The sequence below is a fragment of the Heteronotia binoei genome, chromosome 16 (genome assembly GCF_032191835.1).
Source record: "Heteronotia binoei isolate CCM8104 ecotype False Entrance Well chromosome 16, APGP_CSIRO_Hbin_v1, whole genome shotgun sequence".
Classification (NCBI taxonomy): Eukaryota; Metazoa; Chordata; class Lepidosauria; order Squamata; family Gekkonidae; genus Heteronotia; species Heteronotia binoei.
In genome coordinates, this window is record NC_083238.1 from 29254608 (window position 1) to 29280753 (window position 26146).

Genomic DNA, 26146 nt, shown 5'->3' on the forward strand with positions numbered 1-26146 from the left:
GCCACCCCATTTTTAATAGTTTGACCTAGAAGTGTTAGGTGCTTCTAATGTACAGATTAATGAATACTTACCAAATTCTAAGTTTGATCTGAGTTGGGAAAGAGATATGAACTACAGTTACTACTTAACCAGTTCTGGAAGGGACTTCCAAGCTGTTTTCCCTTTCTTTCACTCGTGTTTAGTGGAGTGGTAGGTGGGAAATGGTTTCAATCAACACCTGTACATCACTTCCTGATTCAGAACAGGAGTGACATCATGATGCTCTAAGAGTTTCAAACATCTCTGCTTTTATCATTGAGGTTATGAAATTCCTAGAGCAGGGTTTCCCAAACTTTTCTTTCCCATGACCTGGTTATTTTTACACTTCTCCTTTGTGGCCCACTAAAATTTGGGGGTGGGGCCAGGAGACTTTGGGGATGGAGCCGGGAGACAGGAATTATGTCATTTCCTGTGGTGTCAAGGACCAAGTGATGTCACTTCTGGGGCACACTGAACCAAAACTCCACCTTTTCCTGTGATGTCACTTCCAGGGCACTCCCCCAAACCTGCCTCATCTTCGGAAGTAAATACATTTTCAGAAAAATCTCTCTGAAACTCATGCTGAGCCAAAATGGAGGTGGAAAGTGGGCGGTCCTCTCTTTTCACCCCCACACATGCATGCATCTATCTGTTTGTGTATTCTTCTCCAGCTTGCAAGCACTCCTAATGCCCATGTTCAATTGCCTGCACCACCTACACATCCCTTCCTCAACAGCACTGGCCAGTGTATGCAGTTGGAAGTGCTATTGCCATCAGGAATGCCAGCACTGTGTACCACCCACACTAGGCCCTGGCAGCTGCTCTACCTCAAAATATGCTGACACATTTAGTAGGCCCTTCCTTCAGCTGCTACTACTGGAACCCTGCCTCAAGTTACACTCAAGCTTGCTTGGTTTCAAGAAAATCTTTCGACAGCTATTTTTCATGCTTTTGGTTCAACTTTTGGTTGAAACACTGGGAAATTGCTGTGAAAGGTAGCAGATAATTGTACTGCAATTAAAGAATTAATTTCAAATTATATGAAGTTCATACAAGCTTTCCTGCAGTTATCCCCAAAAGGATATATATGAGGGGCTTGCAGCTTTTTACTGGCTGTGTTTCCCATGCCTTTAAAAGCAACCTGTTGTGCAGATACTTAGACAGTGAACTATTTTCATCCTTTTAAATATCTACAGGAGAAGTTTGATTTTGGTGTCAGAAAGCTGTTAAAAGCAGGACCAGTAAAATGGTGCCAAGTTCATAGTACCATCTCTTCCAGTGCTGTTGAGATATACCACAGTAATATCCAATAATCTCTTTCTGCCCCACACCTCTTACTCTCACTCACTCACACAGAAATATCATAGAAGGCCACCTGGCTACAACTGGGGGTGCCAACTTTTCATTGGCAGAGCCCCTGTGTCTGCAACAACAGTATGATGAACAGAAATGTTTCATCCAGCAAAAATGGAAGGAAAGAAAGAAAGAAAGAGAAAGGGAAAGAATGAAATGGAAGGAAAGGAAAGACTATCCAGTCCAATATTCCCTCATACAATGCCCAAAAAGCACCAGAATGTCCACCAGTAGGGCCAGGGCACTAGAAGCTCTCCCACTGTTGCTTCCATCCCCCACCCCCAGCACCAAGAATACAGACAGAGCATCACTTGCAGGGAAAGAAAGAAAGAAAGAAAGAAAGAGAGAAAGAGAGAAAAAGAGAAAAAGAAAGAGAGAAAGAGAGAAAGAAAGAAAGAAGAGGGGGCAAAGAAAAAAAAAAGCCTTCCTCACCATCAGATGACCTCAGCCAGCAAAAATTCTGCCCAGGTTTCATTTGGTTAAAAAAAAAAAAAACAGCTACTGGAATGCCCACTCCCCACCTCTCTCAGCTGAAACACACACACACACACACACACCTTTCTTTGTTGCCCAGGCCTCCCGGGGAAATCTCCCCAAAAGAACATATTGCAAGGCACATGAAAGCTCATGGGCCTAAAGTGCCAATGGATGTCAACTTTTCTCTCAAACGCTGGGAGTGGGAGGGAAGGAAGGAGAGGCGGCCCAGCTCCTCTCTGCACAACACAGAGATGGGGCGGGGCTAGCTTTGCTGGGGGTGGGGCTAGCTTTGGCTTCTCCTGTGACCCAGTAGTGAGGCTTCCGTGGCCTGGTACCAAGTCATGACCCTGCAAATAAGAAACACTGTCCTAGAGCATAATGACATCATTTTCTATTCCAAAACATAAGCAATGTCTTGGAAGCCCCCCCCCCCCCAAACGCACACACTGTTCCCACAGAATGCCAGCTGAGCGCTGGCAACCCTAGTATGAATCAAGAAGGTTAGATAGGTAAGGAAGCAAGGTGTGAGGGCTATTCTCTGCAGTAGCTTAGAAAGTAGATTTAGAAGTGAGAGGCAAGGTTGGCCTTTCAGAACACTCGGGATGACTCTTTTAGCTGGCCTACTTGGGCCTTTGCATGCTGTGGCACTAGGCTGGTCTCATTAGCTAAGGAATTCCTGAGAGGTGGTACCACAGCAAAAAAGTCCACGACCCAAGTGCTTGCCCACTGCACCTTAGACCATGGATTATGCAGAGCCTTTGACTGTGACCTCAGTTGGGTCGCTGATGAAATACCACTCAGTTGGCAGGCAGACTCTTACAACACAAGGTCATTTTTTAAAGTATGCTGGTTCCAGGTCGTGGCTTTGTCAATGAATCTGCAAACTGCATTCTAGAATGATATGACTGTCTCCTGGGTGTGGTTTTTACTTAGGTACCAAAGCAAAAAATGTCATTAAATATTCAGTTTGTTTGGTTTCCTAGAGCAGTTTATCTAAATTACTGTTTCAGGATAGATAATAAATATTCTGATTAATCCAGAATTTCTTAAGAGTGGCCTGCCATTTAGCAAGCAGAACATAGGCAATATGAGAATCTTCTCCAAGACAGTTAGAAAAGAACAATGTGTCTTTTCAATGTACTAACAGAAATGACATTTCATACAGAAAAGACTATCTGTCTCGGTTTGTTCTGTTCCCCAATCCCTTGTGAAATCATACTGTATGTATTAAGAAATATTCCGAGAATTTGAAATTACCTAAGCTCTGTAATCAAACATTTCTGCTCTTCATATTAGTGCGTATTGGCCACCCCTGTAATTCATTGTCAAAATTGCTTTTATAAAGTTACTGAAAGGGCTACACTTCATGCACCAGTTGCACATTTTCCTTTATAGAGATTGTACGTGACATGGCCTGTGTTGTACATTATAGGCTACCATATTTAGTGAAGAGAGTGTAGTGTTGTTTGCTTGTCCCTGAGAGTCACATTGAACAAACTTGTCTAATATTATTTGCAAAGGTAATTATATAGAACATGGAAGCTGGAAAATTGTCCCTCACTTCTAAGTTTTGGGGGTCTGGCTCCTACATCCAAAGCAAACTTGTCATGGTTCAGGTTAGGGTAAAAAAAAAATCCCAAGATGCATCAGCAAGAACTGTGCTTCCAGATGTTTTCTATAAGCTTCAAGCCTGAACAGTCTTGGGAACAGGCTGCTGGTAAGATCTTCTGAGCTTAGGGTGGTTGAGCTCCCAGTTGGGAACTACCTGGAAATTTGGGAGATGGGGCCTGAGGAGGGCTGGATTTGGGGAGGGGAGGGACTTCAATGCTATACAGCCCACTTTACAGAGCGACCATTTTCTTGAGGTGAACTGATCTCTGTTGCCTGGAAATCAGTTATAATACCAGATCTCCAGCAACCACCTGGATGTTCGTAGCCCTATCTGAGTGTGCTTTTTGTACTCCGTCCCTCCCTCCATTACATAGGCTTTGTGAATGCTGGGACCTTCACGCTAGGTTCCTTTTCTCCCCCCACTCCTTTTCCTGCTGCCATCCTGGTAACTTTGATTCTGTAACATCTGTTGTTTCCTTCCTTTCTTTGTCATGCTAAAGCGCATAATTATTATTGCAGTCTCTGAGAACATTTGCAGCCATCTCTGGATCCCATCCCATCTCTTGCGAGAGCTTGCTGCCTAATGTTCGCTTGCTTTTCTTTTTCTCACCGCCCTCTTTTTAAAGCCGCCTACATCAAAGCAGCTGCACCCTCCAAAATCCCGCCCACTCTTGTATAGGCACACTCACTCTACTTCTCCAGTTTTTACTGCGGCACACACAAAAAAAGTCAGCTTCTGTAGCTTAACAGCTTTATTTCAACACTTGTTATTGGTTGTGACTTCCTCAGATCCCGTGCGTCCTTATGTATTTTGGGTTGACTAGCTGATACATATTTTTTCTTATGGCAAGGGCTCCAGTGCCTTCAACAGTATCCTAGTTAAAAAGTAAATTAGGTAGATGGGAACACCTCTGGGAAAGACATGTTCTCAGTTTAACCCAGACTTACAAGCAATAGAGCAATTAACAGACAGCATTTATTGCCTTATGACACTCTCACCATCATTTCCCCATTCTGACATTTTACTGTTTTATTGGTTTCCCACGCAAATGCTATCCAGACCAAATGTTCTTTCACTATTTTGCCATTTGATTCTAACAATGATGCAGACAACACCGAGTAAGCCAAGAGAATGACAGGGAGAAACTTCACAGCAGCCCAGGAATGACTTGATGTGGTCTTGCTTATATGCGTATTTATCTCAGTGGGGCTTGTGGATACCGTAATCCTCATCAAAAACAAGGGTCATTTTATAGAAAAAGTGGTGCCAACGCTCATTAGCACAGGTTATTTGCATATGCCACACACCCCTAACATCACCGGAAGGTGTACTAAATTATATCAACTCAGCATCTGCCTTAAAACGTTTCTTGAATTATAATTGTCCTAATAAAACCTTACACCCATCATACTTTTTAAATTACTTTCTCCTAGGTGGCCACAGTGGCATGATGAAGATTTCCATCCGTCTGTTTTATACGTCTTGGTTATTTCCCCGTTTTTTGGTGGGGAAAAGTATTAGAAAGTTTGTCAAATCTTAGAGTTCAGCAAAATCTCACAGGGGGGTTGAACAATGGAGCCCAGAAGGAAGTATTTGAGGAGGAGGGGTTGTAAGAGAGAAAACAATAAAATTTAGAGGTTCTGGAACTCCACTTCTGTGAGCTCCTACCCAAAATGAGGCCTGAGGAAAAATGAAGCCATTTTATTTTGTGTATCTGGCAAACTGTACTTTTAAAAATACATAATCCCATCCACAGATTGGATAATATATAATTTAAAAAGGTAGTCCCCTGTGCAAGCACCAGTCGTTTCTGACTCTGGGATGACGTTGCTTTCACAACGTTTTCATGGCAGACTTTTTATGGGGTGGTTTGCCATTGCCTTCCCCAGTCCTCTACACTTTCCCCCAGCTAGCTGGGTACTCATTTTACTGACCTCGGAAGGATTGAAGGCTGAGTCAACCTGAGCTGGCTACCTGAAACCAGCTTCCGCTGGGATCGAACTCAGGTCGTGAGCAGAGTTCAGACTGCAGTACTGCAGCTTTACCACTCTGCGCCACGGGGCTCATTCAATATATAATTACCTCGGGGGGTTGGGGGGGGAGGGGGTCTACTTATAAGTGCAGCTTTTGCTGAAATTCTCCATAAAATAATCTCAAATACTCCATGGTTGTTATCTTTCCCCGCAAAACCAAGTAAGAGCCACTGTTTGAAATTATTAGCAAACAATGGAAAACTGTGTAGCACAATAATGCTATGTCAATAAGGAACAATTATGACAACAATTTCTATATCCAACCTCTGGTATATTATAATAAAGAAAATAAATGTGGCTGACAAATAGGCACTATCCATAAAATTAAACAAATAATGTCCATAAACAGTATCAATGCACAGTCCAAGTACTATTCCAAAATTGTCCTGGAGTGGATCACAAATTTGAAGAATAACAAAGGAAAGGACACTGCATCCAAAACAGGAAGCTCTGAACCATGTTTTCTGGCGGTAATTCTTTGGTGCTGCCTTTGTTATATACTGAGTAAAACTTGCCCAAGTGCTTTGTTTTAACTTTGCGGAGCTCTTGTTATCTTAAAGGACTTGGCGCAGAGATCATCCAAGATGATAGGCTGAAGAAGAGACAATTGCTAGCAGATACTAGCAACTGAGATACAATTGAGATGGGGAAATGCATGCCCATAATACCTTTTGAAGTTGCTCAGTTCTTGAAGGTCACCCTCTGTTCTGTTTTGGAGGCTTAGGCCTCTATAGGCCTCCCCCACTTGCACCTGCTAGCATGGCCTTGGGTCAGCCATAGCTCTGGCAGAGGTTGTCCTTGAAAGGGCAGCTGCTGTGAGAGCCCTCTCCAGCCCCACCCACGTCACAGGGTGTCTGTTGTGGGGGAGGAAGGGAAAGGAGATTGTAGGCCGCTCTGAGCCTCTGTCCTTGAAAGGGCAGCTGCTGTGAGAGCCCTCTCAGCCCCACCCACCTCACAGGGTGTCTGTTGTGGGGGAGGAAGGTAAAGGAGATTGTGAGCCGCTCTGAGACTCTTCGGAGTGGAGGGCGGGATATAAATCCAATATCTTCTTCTTCTTATATAGACCCTAGTCTCACTAGGCTGAACATTCCACTAAATCAGAATGGGTGCTCGCTGCTCATACAAAACGAGTAATTCTGGTCAAGCAGAGGTTCAATTTACAGACAGATTCTGGGTCCAATTTTAGGAGAATCTTCAGGACTGGGAAGAGCAGAGGGAATACATTCAGGTTGGCTAAGGAAGAGAATGGTCCAGGATGCTAGCTATATGTCAAAAAAGGGGGAAGGGGATCATGTATCTGGAGGCATTCCTTGGTTACCTCACAACTGAGTTTTCGTTAGGCATCTTAAACAATCCGAATCACATTACTGGGACAGTCAAACCTGTTTGTGTAAAAATGCAAACATAGCTACGGTTGCTCTCTTGGTGGAATGCTAATGCAGTATGATCCCTTGTGCAGAAAACATGCTGATCACTCATTCAGCCACAGTTAATGATCTAATAGCCAGAGGCTAAAGCAGCATCCAGCTTGTGTTGCGAAAAACCATTTCCCCACAAGATCTGTGGTACAATTAGGTGTGGTCTGACTCATTCTGCCCGTGGGCTTTTAGTGGGATATAATGACCAGCAGGGCTTTTATACATACATACATGCATTTGTTGTTCAGTTGCACAGTCGAGTTCGACTCTTTGTGACCCCATGGACAAAGTCACACCAGGCCTTGGATTCAGCAGGAGCTCACAGGAGCACAGCTCCTGAACCTTTCTGAGGTTTCCGCCTCCTCCTCCCCACCTTGTCCATTGAATAGTAGGAGCAGCTGCATAGCAATTCCTGGATGAGCTCCACCATCTATTTTTCTACACCTATGTGTGTATGTGAAAGCAGGAACTCACAGGAATGCTGACTTGGCATCAGAGGGTGTGACCTAATATGCAAATAAGTTTCTGCTGGGCTTTTTCTACAAAAAAAAAAGCCCTGATGACCAGCAATTTGTTTACCTGGACTTTTGAGGCTAGGAGAAGCTGGTCTTGTGTCAAAATGGAGATGGGAAGAAACCAAATTTTAATGGAGGTTTTTGTCCTTTTCATTGCTGTGGGGGAAGCCTGAGGCGTCTGAGGGAAGCCTGAGGCATCTGAGGCCTGAGAGCCAGTTTGGTGTAGTGGTTAAGTGCGTGGACTCTTATCTGGGAGAACCGTGTTTGATTTCTCACTCCTCCACTTACACCTGCTGAAATGGCCTTGGGTCAGCCATAGCTCTGGCAGAGGTTGTCCTTGAAAGGGCAGCTGCTGTGAGAGCCCTCTCCAGCCCCACCCACCTCACAGGGTGTTTGTCGTGGAGGAGGAAGATAAAGCAGATTGTAAGCCACTCTGAGTGGAGGGTGGAATATAAATCCAATTTCTTCTTCTAATTGCTGGTGCTACTGTTGGCCGTGCACATCTTCCTGAGGCCTGCCCTGCGTGATGCTTGCCTCTTCATCCAACCGGGCTTCTCAGCTTACGCCCCCTGACTAATTTGGGTTGTATCAATAACTACTACAAACCATGAATTTAATGCATAATTTAGATCAGTCCCTTAGAATTGTATGCAGATTTGCTCAGAAGTAACTCAACATTCTGTTCAAGGGGGCTTATTCCCAGGAGGGCTGGGCTTTTTTTTTGAGCAGGAATGCACAGGAATGCAGTTCCGGCTGGCTTGGCATCAGGGGGTGTGGCCTGATATGTAGATGAGTTTTCACTGGGCTTTTTCTTAAAAAAAAAAACCCTTGTGTGAAACAATGGTGACATCGGGGGTGTGGCCTAATATGCAAATGAGCTTCTGTTGGGCTTTTTTAAAAAAGCCCTACAGGAAGGTATTCATAGGATTGCATCCTTAAGTGTGGGTGGCCATGACACTAGGTGATAGAAGAGCCTGCCAGCAAAAGTGCAATAAAATACTGTGAAATTAATCACTGCTTCATTCATGACTGCTGTCCGCTTATGTTCTTAAGAGGCCTGCACTGTGAATATGTGGGGTAGCGGAAGCAAAATTAAAAGGTTTTGGTATTCTTTTCATTGCTCTCCTTGCTATCGTAGCCCCGCCCAATTTTATAAGGCACTTTTAAGCACAACTCTCGCTGCCTTAGCATTGTGCTTGGAAATACTGATGGGATGTCAAAAACCCTGCCCAGAGCCATGGTAAATCTGGCTGTGTAATGTTCAGTTACTCGAAGTTAGATGTCAAGATTTAACATAATCAGGTGTAAGATTTAACTAGCCTGCTGGTTTTCTTCCCAGTTTACAAGATTTTTGGCCTGGGTTATTGGCATGAAATTTCAGTGACTTAAAACTTCAGAAGTGGAAGCAACTTCTTCTCACCTATTTTTCCTTCCAGTGCTGTGGGAACGTTCTGTTTTGGAAGGTCCTCAAGCGGATTGGTAACACCCCATTGATTAATCTTCCATCTCCATTGATTAATCTTCTGTCTTTCCTGGAAAGTCTTGCTTCTTTCACTGGAAAAAAAATCCATAATCTTAAAACGTAAGAGCAATATTCTCAATTAGAGACCCCAAGCAAACAAAATGCTTGTTTTATACTGGGGGTTAGAAAAAAAGAGACACCCTCTCATCAGAAGTATTGGATAGCAAGTTCAAGCCATCTGTTGGTGGGACACATACTGTAAAACCCCACTGACTTCACGTTTTGTTTTCTGTTTTGCATCATTGGGACCACTTATTAATTATTTGAACACCGGGTGAGTGAAGCACTTACAGGCTGCTGACTGGCACAGGTAGCTAAAAAACAAAACAAACACATAGCAACACACCCATACACATGTACACACTGCCCTATATTGAGTCAGACCCATGGCCTGTCAAGATTGTCTACTGTGCCTAGAGGAGGCTCTCCAGAGTCTTGGGGAAATGCCTTGCCCATTGCCTACTACCTGAGAATTTAACTAGAGATGTTGGAGACTGAATGTGGGACTTGTGGGTAGAGTAAAGCAGTTATTGTACCACTGAGCCACAGTCCCTCCCTATTAATCCGCTTATGCTTTTTTTGAGGCAGGCTAACTCTGATTAACACAAGCTGCACCCTTCGGGAAGTTTTTTCTAGGTTGTGGTGTTTCTTAGGATTGCAGAAAACCCTTCAGTAATGTCCCTCTGGAATGGTCTGCCAGAGTGGGTGTATTTGGGAAGCCATGTAGGACAACTGCGTTTCAGAGGGCAATTGGTAAAGGGTAAACTGGTTTTGGCAGATTTTGACTTCATTTTTAACCTGTGTGTGTTTCAAAAATGCGGGGTGGGTTGGGTTTTTTTTCTTGGTCTCTTTAATGGACTGTTTTGTTTCCTTGCAACATGTTTCAGTTCAGTTGGCCACTCTGAGTGTAAAGGTAGAAGGTAATATTTAAAATAAAAGTAAATCTCCATGTAAGAAGTTAGTGGGATGTATGGAGGATGGAATGATCCCTGAGAGATAACTAGAAGAGTCTCTTATTATTATAATTCAGTGGTGTCAAGTCAGAATCGACTCATGGAGACCGCAGGACCACGCAGTTTTCAAGGCAAGAAATAAGTAGAGGTGGTCTGCTATTTCCAACCTCCGTGTATCAACCTGGTCTTCCTTGGTGATCTCTCACCCAAGCACTAGCCACGACTGAACTTACTTAGCTTCTGAGCTGTGATGAGCTTAGGCTTGTCTGGGCTATTAACTTCAGGCTGCTGAGTAATCTTTGGTCTACTGTAAATTGTGCTGTGCTTCTCCAGCAAAGCCCCCTTTACTTTAAAAAACATTCTCATGATTTCTAAAGAGGAATTTGGGGGAGTGGGGGGTGTCTTTTGAATATTTTACTACTCACACTTAATAATTTACTTTTCTCTCTTTACCATTGTAGGTTCATAGCCAAACCATGTGCCTTCGGCTTAAAAGTTCAAGCCAATGGACCACAAAAAGCTCAGCCTAATGCTATTCTTGAAAAGGTTTTCACTGCAATTACGAAGGTATGTTATCCTTTTAGATTATTTCATATTTTCTTTACCACGTTAGTAGCTGTTCCGTGTTTTCCGTAATCAACAAACCAAAATGGCTTCAAAAATCAACACTTGGATGAGCTTTTGTCATCTGTTCTCAGATTTATGTTCAAACAATAGTAGCTTCCAGTATCAGTATGAAGCATTAGGAACTAGGGGTATGCATTCAGCATAAACTGAGCTGAAAAAATACCCCCAAATACCTTACCAGTATTTTGGGGGTATTATTTAAGCTGAATACAAATTAGTGAATCATTGGCTACTGGTATAACTGAGTCCAAATAAAACTGAATTTTCCCTCAGCTTTTATTTGGGTACATTCAGTTCTACTGAATGGCTGATGAGCTCTTCTTGCAGCTCAGTTTAAACAGAGCTGCAAGAGGAGCTAGCCTAGGATCAGCTGGGATGGCAGGAGCTGAGAACTCTGCACCACCTCAACTGGGGTTGTCTCCTTGCTCAACACATAAGAATATAACATAAGAGAAGCCATGTTGGATCAGGCTAGTGGCCCATCCAGTCCAACACTCTGTGTCACACAGTGGCCAAAAAAACCAAGTGCCATCAGAAGGTCCACCAGTGAGGCTAGCAACCCTCCCACTGTGCCCCCCCAAGCACCAAGAATACAGAGCAGAAAGTTCCAACAATATGCTGTGGCTAATAGCCACTAATGGACCTTTGCTCCATATGCTTATCCAATCCCCTCTTGAAGCTGTCTATGCTTGTAACCATCGCCACCTCCTGTGGTAGTGAATTCCACGTGTTAATCATCCTTTGGGTGAAGAAGTACTTCCTTTTATCAGTTCAAACTCGACTGCTCAGCAATTTCATTGAATGTCCATGAGTTTTCATATTGTAAGAAAGGGAGAAAAGTACTTCTTTCTCTGCCTTCTCTATCCCATGCATAATCTTGTAAACCTCTATCGTGTCACCCTGCAGTTGATGTTTCTCCAGGCTAAAGAGCCCCAAGTGTTTTAGCCTTTCTTCATAGGGAAAGTCGGTTTAAACCAAGTTGCAAAATCAGCCTGCCCCAGCCAAAGTGGTTCGGAACTCTCAGCTCCCGCTGCCCCATCTGATCCTCTCTTGCCTCCCTGCCGCATGCAGATCCTGGGGCCAGCTTCTCCTGTGGCGTGGTTTAAAGCGCACTGCAGGAAAAGCCTTCCCAGCCAGGTCGGTGTGTGGCAGTGAGAGACCTTCCCGCCGCATGCAGATCCTGGGGCCAGCTTCTCCTGCAGCTTGATTTAAACTGCACTGCAGGAGAAGCCAACCCTACCCCAGAGTTGGGCTAGCTTTTTTTTTTACGGGTATTTTTCTTCTCATATCTATTGGACCCAAAAAAATTCAGGATTTCTGAAAAATCCCAGATCCAAATATCATATGGGTATTGGGATCCAGGATTTTTTGAATATACCAAAAAAAATTTGGGGTCCAAATACCAGGTTGGTTTGTTTTTTTGCACATCCCTGTTAGGAACTATGTTTCCCAGAATGCACTGTGTTCCTGGGACTTTAGAATTTGTGATGCTACGCCATACAGCTGATTGATTAAAACAGGCAGACTAAAATAAAGCCAAATAGCAGTAAAAAGCAACAAGGATAATGCAAGTTGCATTTGCACCAATCGAGTTGTTAAAAACAAAGATCCTTTCCTACCCCAAACTTCTTTCCAGGCTGATCCATGCATGTTTACTGGGAAGAAGGCCCTAGTGGGTGTGGCCTGTGTAAACCATTTAGCAGCAGAGTTCTCTGGGACTTATCTATTAAAGGATGGTTATCAACCTTTAAAACTGATAATACAATAAGAAAGGGGTGAGTTTGGTTCTTTGAACTATAACCAGCAAATCAGACTGAAAACCCGTTGAGACTTTAATCTTTCATTAAGAAAATAAATTGTTTTCTTTATTATTGAAGACAGTAGGAAATACAGACGTGTAAAAATTAACCTTACAATTACTGTAAAAATAAGTGTTAAAATTATCAAAGTTCCTAATGTGGCTTAATCATATTATAGTGAATAATAGTTCAAAAAGCAAACCAGATTTCAGTCTAAATGCTTTTAGGGATTATCAAGAAGTCTAAATTACACACCCAGAAATCTCTTCTGTTTTTCTTCTGAGACTTCCATCCAGAGAAACCTGATTTGTTTATCACAATAGTGCATAGTTATAGAAAAAATATCAATTCTATCTTTTTCTAAATTCATTCTGTCGTAATCATGTGATTATGATTTAGATTATTGCGTGTTTCTTAACTAAATGAGATAGTCAACACAGGTGCAAATGAGCAAATCAGCATGTGCCTATGAGTTACATCTGATATAGCAAAATAAGGCCAATATCAACTCTTAACCTCTATTAAAAAAGCAGTCATAAAAAAATCCTTATATGATACAATCAGTAAAGCAACATGTGGCACCCAATCACAGACTACCTATTTCAACAAGGTGTGCTACCTGCTAATGAACATTACAGATTTTTGTTGTATTTTTTAAAGGACGGGGGGGGGGGACGGGACACTTACCTTAGAATGTGCATAGATGTTTTTACTCATTGTTAAGCAAATTTAACTAAATCAGACTAAAAGTCTTAATTGAAACAAGAACCTGTACTATTTTATAGCTTATTTGAATTGTTTTACTTGCTCTTTGTATGTAAAGGTGTTTTTTATTATTGGGCTTTCTGAAAAAAATAAAAATCATATTTTTTTTAAAAAAAGAAATAACTAAAAAAGCAGTCTAGCTTTTCTGTATCTGTTTCAATCAACTGTCAGAGATTAAAGAAACTTTGAGCTAACATTGCACTGACTGCTGAGGAGTGCTTGAACTCTCAGTTATTATGTAAAATCAGCAGGAAAAAAATTTCTTTATTATACAGTAGCTACCACTAGAATGGATTGTGTTGGGCTTTAATGTTGGGAGCAACATTAATTAATTAAGGGAGAACTTAATGTTGAGAGCAAGGAGTGTATTAAAAGATACCCTAAAATGTTGTAAGCCAAGCATTCTTCATCAGCTGTGCCCAAACTGGTGTGCTTTATAGGAAATATCTCTTTGACTCTTCCAAAACACCTCTTACTCCATTGAGGGGTAGGAGAGCTAGGATTGGCTCCTTCCTGTGGGGAAGAAGCAAGTGGGCTCTGGAAAACCCACTGGTGGGCATCATGGCATTTGTAGTCACCATGCTGATGTTACTTCATTCTTTGAAACTCTTCTGGCCAAGTCCAAATTCTGCATGTTTAAATATAGGCCTGAGGTATGAACTGGGGTCTGTCATATTGGCAACTCCAATTTTTTCCTTGCATGAATTGCGGATTTCATACCCTCCAAATATACAGAATTATTCTTAAGAGCTTAAACTGTATGGGAATCTTGCCCAAAAGGAAAACTGTTTTGCAAGAAAAGGCATAATGTGATAATGAAATGCCGCATGTGGTGATGGGTATTATATAGTAGGATGCAAAGAGTTCCAGGAGTGGTTGCCTTTCTGGGGAAACTGACACCTAGAACAGCATCTGTTTTGAGACAAATTTTTCAGTTTTGCAACCATAGAAAATTTGTTGCATGTTTCAGTCTCAAATGGCATATATTTTGCAGAATTTGCAGCTAGAAATACTCATGTGTGATTGTCTAAGAAAAGTATTTTTTTTAAAAAAAAAAGCTCTCCCTTTCAAAATGTTCATGAACCCTATTGGTACAGCAGCATTTGGATGTTGTATTGAGCATTGCTTTAAGCAAATGGCTTACTCTACCATCAGTTTGGTAGATTATGTAAATACAGGGGGTTTTTTGTACTAATAAATACAATTACTATATTCATTTACACAGGGCTTTTTTTGTACCAGGAACTCCTTTGCATATTAGGCCACACACCCCTGATGCAGCCAATCCTCCAAGAGCTTACAGGGCTCTTATTCCAGGGCCTGCTGTAAACTCTAGGAGGATTGGCTACATCAGGGGTGTGTGGTCTAATATGCAAAGGAGTTCCTGGTACAAAAAAAGCCCCGTGTAAATGAATATAGTAATTGTATTTATTAGTAATAATTTCTGTCACTATAACCTTGTGGTTGTGTTTTTCTATATAACTTTAGATGCCCAGCAATAGCCTTGGCCCATCCTTATTCCTCTACTGTAAATTGCTTTATCTGAATGAAGGAGCTGAATTGAAATGTAAATAAGTAAAGCATATGGAAGTGGTGGGAGGAGGTAGCAGAGCTCAGCTCCCAAAACTTGTGATGGAAGTCCATCAGAAATGATCTCCCTGTGTTGCTTTTACTTTCCCATCTTGCTCTGTTACAAGAATTGTAGCATGTTAGTATAAACTTCAGCTCTCTGAAAGACACAAATGTCAGCGTGTCCCAATTATTCTAAAGAGCCTGGTGAATGCTTCCTAGCTAGCTAGATTACGCTGAATGCTAGAGTCTGCAGTAATGAGTCCCTCAGTTTACAGTTTTGAAAATTATTTTGCATTCCCCTGGGGAAAGGAGGTTTGCATTAGAATATACTGTCAGATGTACTAATTGAGGCAAGCCTTGCCTGTTGGTTTTTGCAGAGGCAAGTGTTGGCTCTGAAGACATTCTGGAGCTTTGTGTATTGCTGGTGAAATACTGACGAAGTGCTCAGACTGTTATTTGGAGGTTCGTTTTTTTTGCAAATGACATCGATGGGGAGGGTTACAGCTCAGTGCTAGAACTGCCCGGGATCAGTCCTTGGTATTTTCAGTTAAAGGAGATCAAGGTTATATGCAAAACGTCTACCTGAGGCCCTGAAGAGCCACTGCCTATCAGAGTAAACAGCATTGACCTTGATAGAGCCATGGTCCATGCGCACAGGGTTAGCAACTTGGATGAAGTCTCTTAAGAGCAGTCAGCATCCTCCTGTATAAAGCATAGGTTGTCCTTGCCTGCAGTCTTTGTACTTGTCTGAGCCTCTTGATCAGATGGCAAGAATTTAGACTGGCAGAACCGCATTTAGCTTTAAAAAAGCTTGGCATGTGAGAGTGGGTGTATCTGACAGATGTAAGGAGAAAATCAGAGACAACCTTTTCTTTTGCTTTCCTTCTCAGGGGGAAAGGGGTGCTTGCATCTGTTTCTCTTGCTCTCTGTCTCCCTAGGAAATCAGTTGTTGATCGCACATGGTGTTTTGTATACAAATTTGCCTTGGGTTTAGCGAATCACTGTTTGTGACTTAACAAGCCAGATGGCACCTACCTTGCAGGGTGACCCACTAGGGGCTTGTTCAACCACTTGATTTTTTTGCAGTCTGCTGAGAAATGCAAAAAGAGGAAGGATGTCAAACAGCTAGTTGTCCATGTTGAGGGGGGGGTCTATATTCAGTTTGGTAGGTTATAAGATAAGCAAGGCTCCTTTTTAATCCTTGCTGTAAATTGTCATAAGAGCTAATTTCAGAAATCGGCAAGAACATTTTGTCATGAACTCCATGTTTCTTCTTTAAGAGCCCAAACCCACCTCTGCCTCCTGCCTTCAAAATGCTGAAGTGACATATGAGTGCCGTGTTGTTTCTAAACATGTGGTTTGGTTCTTGGGGGGGGGGGGGGGCGTGCAGGTTGTTGTGTTGATCCATTTTAAAAAGATCCAAAAAAACTAGAAGTGACAGTGGACCTTACATCCTGAAATTGTTTGAAAGAGCTATCTCTATTTCAGTGGGATCTTCTTCGTGGTCTCTGTGCTTCACACTCATGGATAGAGCGCCTGCGCCGATCCCCGAATCGGTACCTAAAAAGCCCAGGATTTTTTCATGCTCGGCACCAACGGGCATGTGCTTTTTAGGTACCGATTCGGGGATCGGCGCAGGCGCTCTATCCATGAGTGTGAATGCACAGATGTCCACTCGAAGATCTACAGTTACCGGTAAGCAACTTGTCTTTTTATTGATTGATTTGATTTAGCTATCCCAATCAGGATACAAAGCAGCTTACCTCATTTGATGCTCCTCCATTTTATCCTTACCACGACCCTGTGAGGTAGATTAGACTGAGGTGGTGTGACTAGCCTAAGGTTGCTTAACAAACTGTCGTGGTAGAGTGGGCGTATGAATCCGGATCTCCCAGATAATAGTCCAGCACCTGGATGAGTTTGCCATGGTGGCTCCCATTATATCCAAATAATCAGTGATATACTACCTTCCCCAAATGAGCCACTTTATCTTACTCTAAAGTCTTCAAACTTTGCATGTGGTGTAGTAGTAGTTTCAAGGCCAATGCATTTAGGTCTGGGTTGTTAAGATTAGTCATCTTTAACTGGGGAATCAGAGGCTGAGGGACTAGCCGTTTTGCAACTAAAAGGAACTCAGTTTCCAATTTTGAGTGCCAGCGGACATTCTCTTTACTCGATTACAATATGATCAGCTTTAAAATCTGATATTAATGCGTTGCGTCTCATGAAATGTAAGCACAAGAGTAACTTTTTGCGATCATTTTTGGTAGCATCCAGATGAGAAGAGACTGGAAGGGCTATCCAAACAGCTGGACTGGGACGTACGCAGTATTCAGCGTTGGTTTCGACAGAGACGCAATCAGGAAAAGCCGAGCACTCTCAGAAAGTTCTGCGAGAGCACGTAAGGAACCGTTTCTGAGTATTTCCTTTTAAAAAAAAATATTAGTGTCTGCTTCATGGTACATTTAAGCCATCCCTTGTTTGAACTGCTCTAGCATATTTGGCAGTTGCCAGAAGTTAAAGATATGCACTTAAACTGAACAAATTATCTTTTCTCAAATGGAGTGCGGCACAATATTGCTTAACTAGGGTGAGCATAGATTGAAAGATTATTTCAAATACTGGCGGAAAAGGAGAACAAACTATAGATAACTTAAAGTGGTAGTTTTAGACCTTTCCTGACCCGGAAGCCACTAAAGTGCAAACCCATGATAGGAAGTCATGTGTCCTAACAGTCATGTGACAGGAAGAAAAGAGAACTTGAGCTATGATCACAGGTATGTCGAGGCCAAATCCATGGGCGGCTGGCTAAAATAGGAGGAGCCAGACCCGTTCCCCAGCAGACAGGGATAGGTAGTCAGCTGGGCAGAGTGGGGGAACCTTGAGGCACTTAGCTGACAAAGGAGATCCTGGAGGGTAAGACAGCCTGAGACTCAGACCTGACCCTTTATGTTACATGACATTGCTATAATTAGGTTCTTCTAAAGAGAAAAACAGTTTCTTCATGTTCTCTTGCCGCTAGATTTTCCCTTAGCTATTAAAATATTTATGGCCTGTTTTTATCTTCGTGGCCAGAGGCAGCATAATTCCATATTTTTAAAAAGTCCAGTAAACCCCCTAATTAACTCTCCTTTCTCAAGAAAAATGCCTGCAGTGGAAATGCTGTTAAAAACCCTAGCCAATAAAAAGGCTTCGCAGTGCCTCCTAAAAACTTCTTAATCCCCCTGCCCCGCTCCTCAAGGAGCTCATTCTGTTGGGTGGAAGCTACTATAGAAAAAGCACAGGATCTCTAGAGGATGCTCAGTGGGCTATTTTGAGCAGAGGCAACAATGACAGCTGCATTGGGCTCACAAGGATGTGTGGGAAGGTCCTTTAGATACATGGGTCCCCGCTGAGAAAGGTCTTGTATAGAGACTCTGAAGGGCACCCTGGACACCAGCAGAGGACAATGGGGTAGGGTTGCCAGATCAAGGTTGGGAAACTCCTGGAGAATTGGGGGTGGAGCCTGGGGAGGATAGGGGCCTCAGTGGAATACAATGCAGGCCTTTAGCTGTGGTGAGGCCCCCAGGGTCCTGGCCCCACTACTTACCAACCCCAACTTCCACCACCACCCTTTCTTGCTAGATGCTGTTCTGAAGCTCAAGGCAAGTGCCGCTGCATCCTCCAATTCCCGGCTGCCTCAGCACCATCAGACGACTGCAGGTGGAACAGGGAAGGGGGGGGGGCTTTCATCTGTTCCCACATGGTCATGTCCAGCAGGTCGGCTGGCCGGGGTGCCTCACCAGCACTCATCCTGGGCAACCCCAAGCCAGCAGCCAAGGCACCACCAGGAGGACATGGGGTGGACCAGGCCAACTTGCTTTTGCCTTGCCAGCCCCTTTGGCCCAGACTGCCCTCGCCACACAGCCTCTCACCTGCCTTTTGCCCACCTCAGACCATGGCGAGAGGGGTGGGCCAGGCTTCCAGAGAGATAGTTGGGGAGGACTGAGGGTGTGATGAAACCAGGCTCCAACGATGAGCGCAGCCTGGTGCCGCCTGCTGCTTCTTGGGGGAAGTTGCCCTCCTGCTGGTTGGGGCCAGTTCCAGTGAGTAAGTGACCAGGGTTGGGTTCTGGTTCCCTGGGGGGAAGGGTGGGGAAGGAAATTACGGGAGTGCCTGCCAGGTTGGGAACCTGTGTAACACAATCACGATTTCGGTGTGTAAATAATACAATATTGAGAAAAATCACTGAAATAAGCAATACTTTAAACGATAAATAAGTTATCTTAATTTGATTTATGTGAACACCTTCTCACACTGTAAGTAAACACCGAGGCCAGCTTTTCTGATAAGAAGTATGCGTTGAACCTATGTAAAAATATTGCACACTGTGGCTCCGTGAAAGGAACTGTGTACATGAGAGAGAGAGAGAGCAGACAAAGGTTGCAAAACTGCCCTAGATTTGACAAGTTCTCTCATCCTCTCCTGTGATCTTTTCCTGTGGAATTACTGTCTGTTTCTACTGGTCTGGACTCTTCAGTGACCACAAGCAGAACATTGGATATTTCTTTTCCCTTTATTATGTGCATGGCATCGTCTTCAAAACTTTACAGTTTAAAGAGACAGTTTGTTTCAGTATGCCACGGGACTACGGAAGCTATTTGTCACGGACTTTTTAAAAAGCTGTACTTGGTGTTTACTTATAGTGTGAGAAGGTGTTCATATAAATCAAATTAAGATAACTTATTTATCGTTTAAAGTATTATTTTTGATGATTTTTCAAAAGGTTGAGAACCTAGGCTGTAGAAGGGATAGTGCAAACCTCCTTCTGACGGCTCTGCCAAGATGTCTCCCTTGGAAACAGACCTCTGCCTGGAATCGGCCCAGTTCCTCCCCAGTGAGTCCTGGGAAGAGCCTAACAAGATCCTTGGATGGGGCGTCAGCTTTCAAGAGTCAAAGCTCTCTTGGTCAAACCCGGACACAGTCTTGGGAAGCAGCACGAACTTGTGGCCACTCCCTGGTTTAGGTGCCCCAGTAGTTCCTGACTGCAAAAACATTTAAGTCATCTTTATTTTATTTTTGTTATGTCATTTTTGTAACGTCATTTTTGGCCCCCACCACTTTCCCCAGTCTCCCCCCCACACTTGAAATTTTCTAGTTATGGATAGTATGGAGATGAGCTATAATTCTGGGGGAATCCTCAGGTCCCACCTGGAGACTGGCATCCCTAATGCGGATAAAGTACGAAGGCAAAATTTTACGTTCCTTCTTCAAGTTTAACAGAGAACAATGGGAACAGTGGATGAGCATTGCAAACATCTGCACAGGAAAAGTCCGCAGCAGAATTCGAGGAAGGACTTTTGAGGAAATGGCTACTGTTGTTGCTGAAGAAGGCTGCTAAATGTTTCAGCTGGCAAGGCAGCACAAGCCATTCCCTTTGTGTTCCATTGTTCCTTGACTTCTTCTGTTCAATTATTAACTTGTGCTCTGAATAGCCTTGTTAGTTCTATTGACCTCTCTGGTAGTATCATAGTCCTATAGAAACTATTCTAAAGTAATCATTTGAAAGGTAGATTGTACAATTGCATCTCTCTCTCTCTCTCTCTCTCGCACACACACACACAGAGTGAAATCCTGAGAAGAGTTACTTTCTTAGAAGAGTGCTAGAAGAGCGGCTACCACACATCTATAACAATCTATAATGTCTGCCGATTTGTGGCAGGCATAACTCATCAGAAAAGAAAACTAGGAATCTCAAAAGTGGCTACCAGCTTGATAATCAGGGGGAGGAGGATGATCAAGGGGAGTTGCAGGGCCCCAAAATGAAAAGAATCGGAATATCCTTGCCCAGGCAATCTCCAGTCCTCCCCACCCCCCAAATTCTATTTGCAGTGGAAGCTAAGCTTGTGTCAAGACTAGGATCTGGGAAACCCAGGTTTGAATCCCTACTTTGTCATGGAAGCTGCTGGCTGGGTGACTTTAGGCCCATCACACATTCCCAGTTTAACCTACCTCACAGGGTTCTTGTGGGGGTAAAACAGAGGAGAGGAGAATAATGTAATCCACTTTGAGTTCCCCTTGGGGGGAGGGGAAGCAGAATATAAATAAAGTAAATAAGTTCTATCTTCTCTTCTTCACCTGTTACCACTAAGGCAGATTAACATTCTATTATTATGCACGTAACGGGTGGAGGGGGGAAAGCATCTTTTTACTTCTTTGATCTGCGCAGTCTGATTGTCCAGGAGCTGGGTGGAACAAAGGGAAGAGGGAAATCATAGACTGTGCTAGAGATAAAATCCTTTTTAGGAGACTGCATTCTAGCAGTGACTGTAGCTTGTCCTGTCTGGTCTTGCCTTGTTGCTGTATTGGCTTGGCTGATGGGTTTAGCAGGATCTGAGAAGCTAAGGTTTCTCTGTCTTGTAGTGAACTTCGTTGAAAGGCCAAGCCAGCAGTCAGAGATACTTCTCTTTATTGTGTTCTGTCTTTTCTACGCTCCTTCAGGGGCCCTCCAGCTGACTTGGGCCCCTGAAATTTTGTCCCTTCAGTTCTCCCCCTCCCCTCTGCAGCCTTCCATGTAACAAATTTATACCTTTCTTCTACTTTGATGGTTTGCATTTCTAATCAGTGCCTTCTTCTGTGGGCTGAACTTCTTGATTCATTTTTGTTCCTGTTTCCACCGCTGTTCCTGAAACAAAATGTGGCACAGTCTTCAGAGTGCAGCTTCCAAAAATTACCAGACGAAAATATACTGTTCGTTATGCACGCTGCTGTGTTACAAGTACATATCAAGATGTATAGTGACTCATTTCTTCCTTTTATTCAATCCACAGCGGTGAGACAAAATTATCTCATGATTTTTCTATCTGTCTCACATGCAGGCCTCATTTTGGGCAGGAGCTCACAGGAGCGGAGCTCTGGAACCTCTAAATTTTATTGTGCCCTTTCTCTTTTACCCCGCCCCCCCCAGAAAACCTTGCTTCTGGGCTGCACTGTTCAAACCCCCTGTGACAATTTTGCTAAACTCTACGATTTGACAAACTGCAAAGTAATTTTAAAAGTATGATGGGAGTAAGGTTTTATTATGACAGTTATAATTCAAGAAGCATTTTAAGGTAGATGCTGAGCTGATATAATTGAGTACACCTTCGGTGATGTCAGGGGTGTGTGGCATATGCAAAGGAGTTGTGCTAATGAGCTCTGGCACCTTTTTTCTACAAAATGACCCCTGCTCGCATGAGTGGCATATCAAAAGTGCTCTAAGTTTTCCTTTCCAGAGAAGCAAAGCAGTCTATTCTGCAGGATGAATTTATGTAGTAGCAGTAGCAGTAGAAGCAGCAGCAGCAGCAGTAGTGATAAATCTTTCCACTGGACAGTGTCATCTGTATGGTACTGTCCCTAAAATGAATAATAAAGTGTTAGATTTTTTTTTATGATTCTGATGGGGTTAAAGTGAAAAACAAATTTAAACTTCAGTACAGGTCTTAACTTCCATACCGTGTGTAGTATGGAAACTAAATACTTTGCTGAAGTTTTAATTGGTTGCTTCAAATAAAAATACTTGAGCAAATGCTAGAATATAGACTAACGGACTCCTGTATGTGTTCTTTGTTTGAGGAAGAGAAGTCCAAAATATTTTCCTCAATGGGCCTTCAGGAACTTATCCATTTTGTACAGGTTCACGGTTATGATCAGCTCTGCTTTCAGCTCTGGTTTCTAAAGTTCAAAATAGTCTGTCATTCCAACTAATACTAGGTTAGCCAACCTCCAGGTAGGGCTTGGGAGGTAGAGATCTCCTGGATTTAGAACTGATCTCTAGAGGACACAGATCAGTTTCCCTGGAGAAAATGGCTGCTTTAGAGGGTGGACTGTATGGTCCTGACCGTTCCTGAACCCCTCCCTCCTCAGGCTTCCCCCAGATCTCCAGGTATTTCCCAACCCAGAGCTGGCAACCCTACATCATCATGCAGCCAATTTTTTTTTTGTCTGTGTAGTGACATTAGTGGTAGTACAGAACGATTGGAGTGCCAATTTGAACCAAACTGCACAGAAGTGGCTTCTGGTTAGGCCTGTTCTTGCATTAAATTGCTGCCCCTACTTAAATACCAAGGTTATGTGTATGTTGTGTGTGTTCAGGTCCCTTAAATGTTGAGAGCATGCAGCATCTCTGCAATGCCTTCCAGTTTCTGGTTCCTAAAATGTAGGATTCTGTGGGAAGGGGAGAAAATGCTTGCAAAATTCTCTCCCTGTGCAATTTTGATTCAGTCCTAGGATATCTGGATTGTTTCAGGCTAGGAATATGGGCAGCCCCGTGGCGCAGAGTGGTAAAGCTGCAGTACTACAGTCCGAGTTCTCTGCTCATGACCTGAGTTCAATCCTGGTGGAAGCTGAGTTCAGATAGCTGGCTCAAGGTTGACTCAACCTTCCATCCTTCCGAGGTCGGTAAAATGAGTTCCCAGCTTGCTGAGGGGAAAGTGTAGATGACTGGGGAAGGCAATGGCAAACCACCCCGTAAAAAAAGTCTGGTGTGAAAACGCTTGTCACCCCAGAGTCAAAAACGACTGGTGCTTGCACAGGGGACTACCTTTACCTTTTTTAGGAATATGGGCAGGAGAGAAGACTGAAACACCTTATCTGCATGCACCTTGACCCTAATTGGGCCTGGCAAATGCAGGAACTGAGAAACCACAGCTCACATGTGCTTGTGTTATGATGAGGGTTACCAGGTCCAATTGTTCTGCTGGCGAGGGGTGGGAGGAAGCCTTCCAGCAGTGGTGGGTTGGGGCAGCATTGTATGCAATGCAATGCAATGATGTCTTGTGGAAGTGATGTCATCACACTGGGGAAAGTCATGCAGCAACACTCTAGCATTTTTGCCAAAATGCTATTGTGTCATTGTCTGAAGTCCCCAGCATGATAATGTCACTTCCAGCTGGCCAGCAGTAGACTGAAGCCTCCAAATGGGGGGGGGGGGGCACTCACCCAGACAAGGGGTCTGGCAACCCTCGTTATGATGGACATAGACCCAACGTGCATATTCTGTGACATGTGAAGAGGCACTGTGTATACTTGCAAGGCTTTATAATAAGGTAAGGTGAGGAGGCACTGGCTTCTCACAGTACATTTGGGGAAAGACCGCCTCCACCCAGGAACAGCTAATAATCCATCCTTCCTCACTATTCTGGGCATCACACAGCATGTCAAGCCATGCGCACCCCACAGGATTTCCTAAATTCTAGCGGTTTCTAGGTCCAAGCAGCAGCGGGAAGAGACAGGATAGTGAGGTGGCTTCAGACAGTGCATCTTGCTGAGCCATTGCTAATATTTTGTTTCAGTACCTTAGCCTTGGATCTAGGCAACAGGTCGAATAACAGAGTGGTGCGTGAAAGAACTCTGAATTCTGATGAGATAGCAAGACGCATTGTGAGTAGCAAACAACCCAAATTTCTTAGCTCTAAAAGTGATTTTAGGGTTGCAGTACTTTGCCCATTTTATAGGACTTCTGAATAAACCATGTACTGGATCGGGGTGTAAATTGATACAGGTTGTGGAAGCCGGGTAAGCTTTAACCCGTCCCAGACTTTCAAGAAGGAATTGTTTCAGAGCCTGTTGAACATGTAACAGGGTGGGCCTGGTAGTCCTATCCCAACCTAAAAGGTGTTCCTCCAGACAGGGATGTCAGCAGGAAGAAGCTACTTGGAACTATGAAGCCCATGAATAAGGGGTCTTTGATCCCACCTTTCTCTTACTGATTTTGCACTAGAGCTTGTCCCTTGTGTGGAGAGCCCTTTTGTCCTCGGCGCTTCTCTTCGTTTCGCACAAACTGCTGCAGAGCTAGGAGTTGTCGCACTGCTCTCCTGTGGCAAGCAGAAACCGCTTGTAAGAGGACCTTGGTTGCAGCGGAATCTCGCAGCTCTGCATCAGCTTGTGCGAAAACAGAGAGAAGCGCCGGGAGCAAAAGGGCTCTCCACCCGGAAGAAGCCTAGTGCGAAATTGGTCCCTGTTTGATTCAGACAGAAAGCTGGAAGAGAGAAAGCAAATTCCTGTTATGAATGTTCATCTTTTTAAAAAAAAAAATAACTCTAACACAGTTCTTATCTAAAAATGTGATTTTAAATGCTGCAAAGTACCTCTCAGAGCACTTGTCTTGCATGTACTAGAGTGACTTTCCAGGAAGGGTTAGCAACACTAATGGATATCCAGGCTCTTGTAGAGGAATTGTATTCTGATGACCTTGATGTGTACAGGTGGCAAGAGGAGTTACATAGTAAAATATAACAATTGATGTCCTACAAAACTGATAGCAAGTGAGCAAAGCCAGCCTTATTTCATTGAACCTCTTCGTTTCTGGCCTGCTTTCATACACACTGTTATATATGAGGCAGCATATACATCCAGAGATTTACAGTACTTAGAAGGGTATAACCAGGGCTTTTTTGTAGCAGGAACTCCTTTGCATATTAGGCTACACCCCCCTGATGTAGCCAATCCTCCAAGAGCTTATAGTAGGCCCTGTAAAAAGAGCCCTGTAAGCTCTTGGAGGATTGGCTACATGAGGGGGGGGAGTAGCCTAATATGCAAAGGAGTTCCTGCTTCAAAAAAGCCCCCCTGGATTGCACTGTGTATGTAGTGTTTTGTCTGTATCTTTTTCCTACCAACCTCTCCAGGTTTTTTTCCCTGACACTATTAAATTTTGCTATGTTTTCCGCACAAGCTTGCAAATTTAGGATGGTGCTGGTTCTCAAGTGGTGCCGTTAGCATTAAATATTAAACGACTGCTTAGAGTTGCAGCCAAGGAGAAAATCAGAAGTCAGCCAGATCTCTTGCTATAAAATTTGACAGCAAGGCAATGAAGATTTCCCAGTGTATACGTTACCTGTGCATTTTATTGAGACTGTAAATGCGTCCACAGTCCTGCTTCTTCCTCCCCTGCCAAAACGATTTGTTGTCTGTAAGGGAGCATGTGCCAAGCAGCGCCTCCTCGAGAATTGCTTTAGGCTTATTAAAGCTAGCATGTCCTGAGAGGCACAGGAATTTTTTAGTTCTGTGATTCGTTGCAGGGGAAGGCCTGACTTGTTTCAGATGCGCAGCCAATTAGCAGGAAAGAAGCTGGTGTGCCGTGGAGAAAAAGGCAAGTGGGAGTGAGAAGGAGTTTGTTGCCCTGCATTTACACCATTGTTGTTGTTTTGGCAACAGCTGTCATCAACAAGAGTGTCACACACTTATCAAGAAACAGTTTTCTCATTATACCTGGGCGGGCAATTGTTTTGCTGTGGGATGTAGGAATGAGCATATTTCCCTGCTGCAAGTGTAAGGTTTGTGATCTTGATCTAGAGAAGGCACACCCTTTCAGCCTCCCACCTTCCTCTCCTCTGGCATCAGTAAGTCCCTTTGAAGAGCTAACCATAACACAGCTCAGTACGATTGATGCAGATGGAACATTAACGGAGAGGTGTAGTGGTTACAAGCAGCAGGCTCTAATCTGGAGAACAGACTTTGATTCCCC

The 26146-nt window shown here is 43.5% G+C and overlaps 1 protein-coding gene across 2 annotated transcripts in view; it reads left to right on the forward strand.

Annotated features, from left to right (window-relative positions):
• The window catches only part of CERS6 (ceramide synthase 6), a 153337-nt gene that overhangs the window by 39885 nt on the left and 87306 nt on the right, over positions 1 to 26146 (forward strand). For both annotated transcript variants that reach the window (XM_060257270.1, XM_060257269.1), the window contains exons 2-3: positions 10363 to 10468; positions 16935 to 17065. In XM_060257270.1, the coding sequence (XP_060113253.1) occupies positions 10363 to 10468; positions 16935 to 17065 (237 nt within the window). The remainder of the gene's footprint in view (positions 1 to 10362; positions 10469 to 16934; positions 17066 to 26146) is intronic.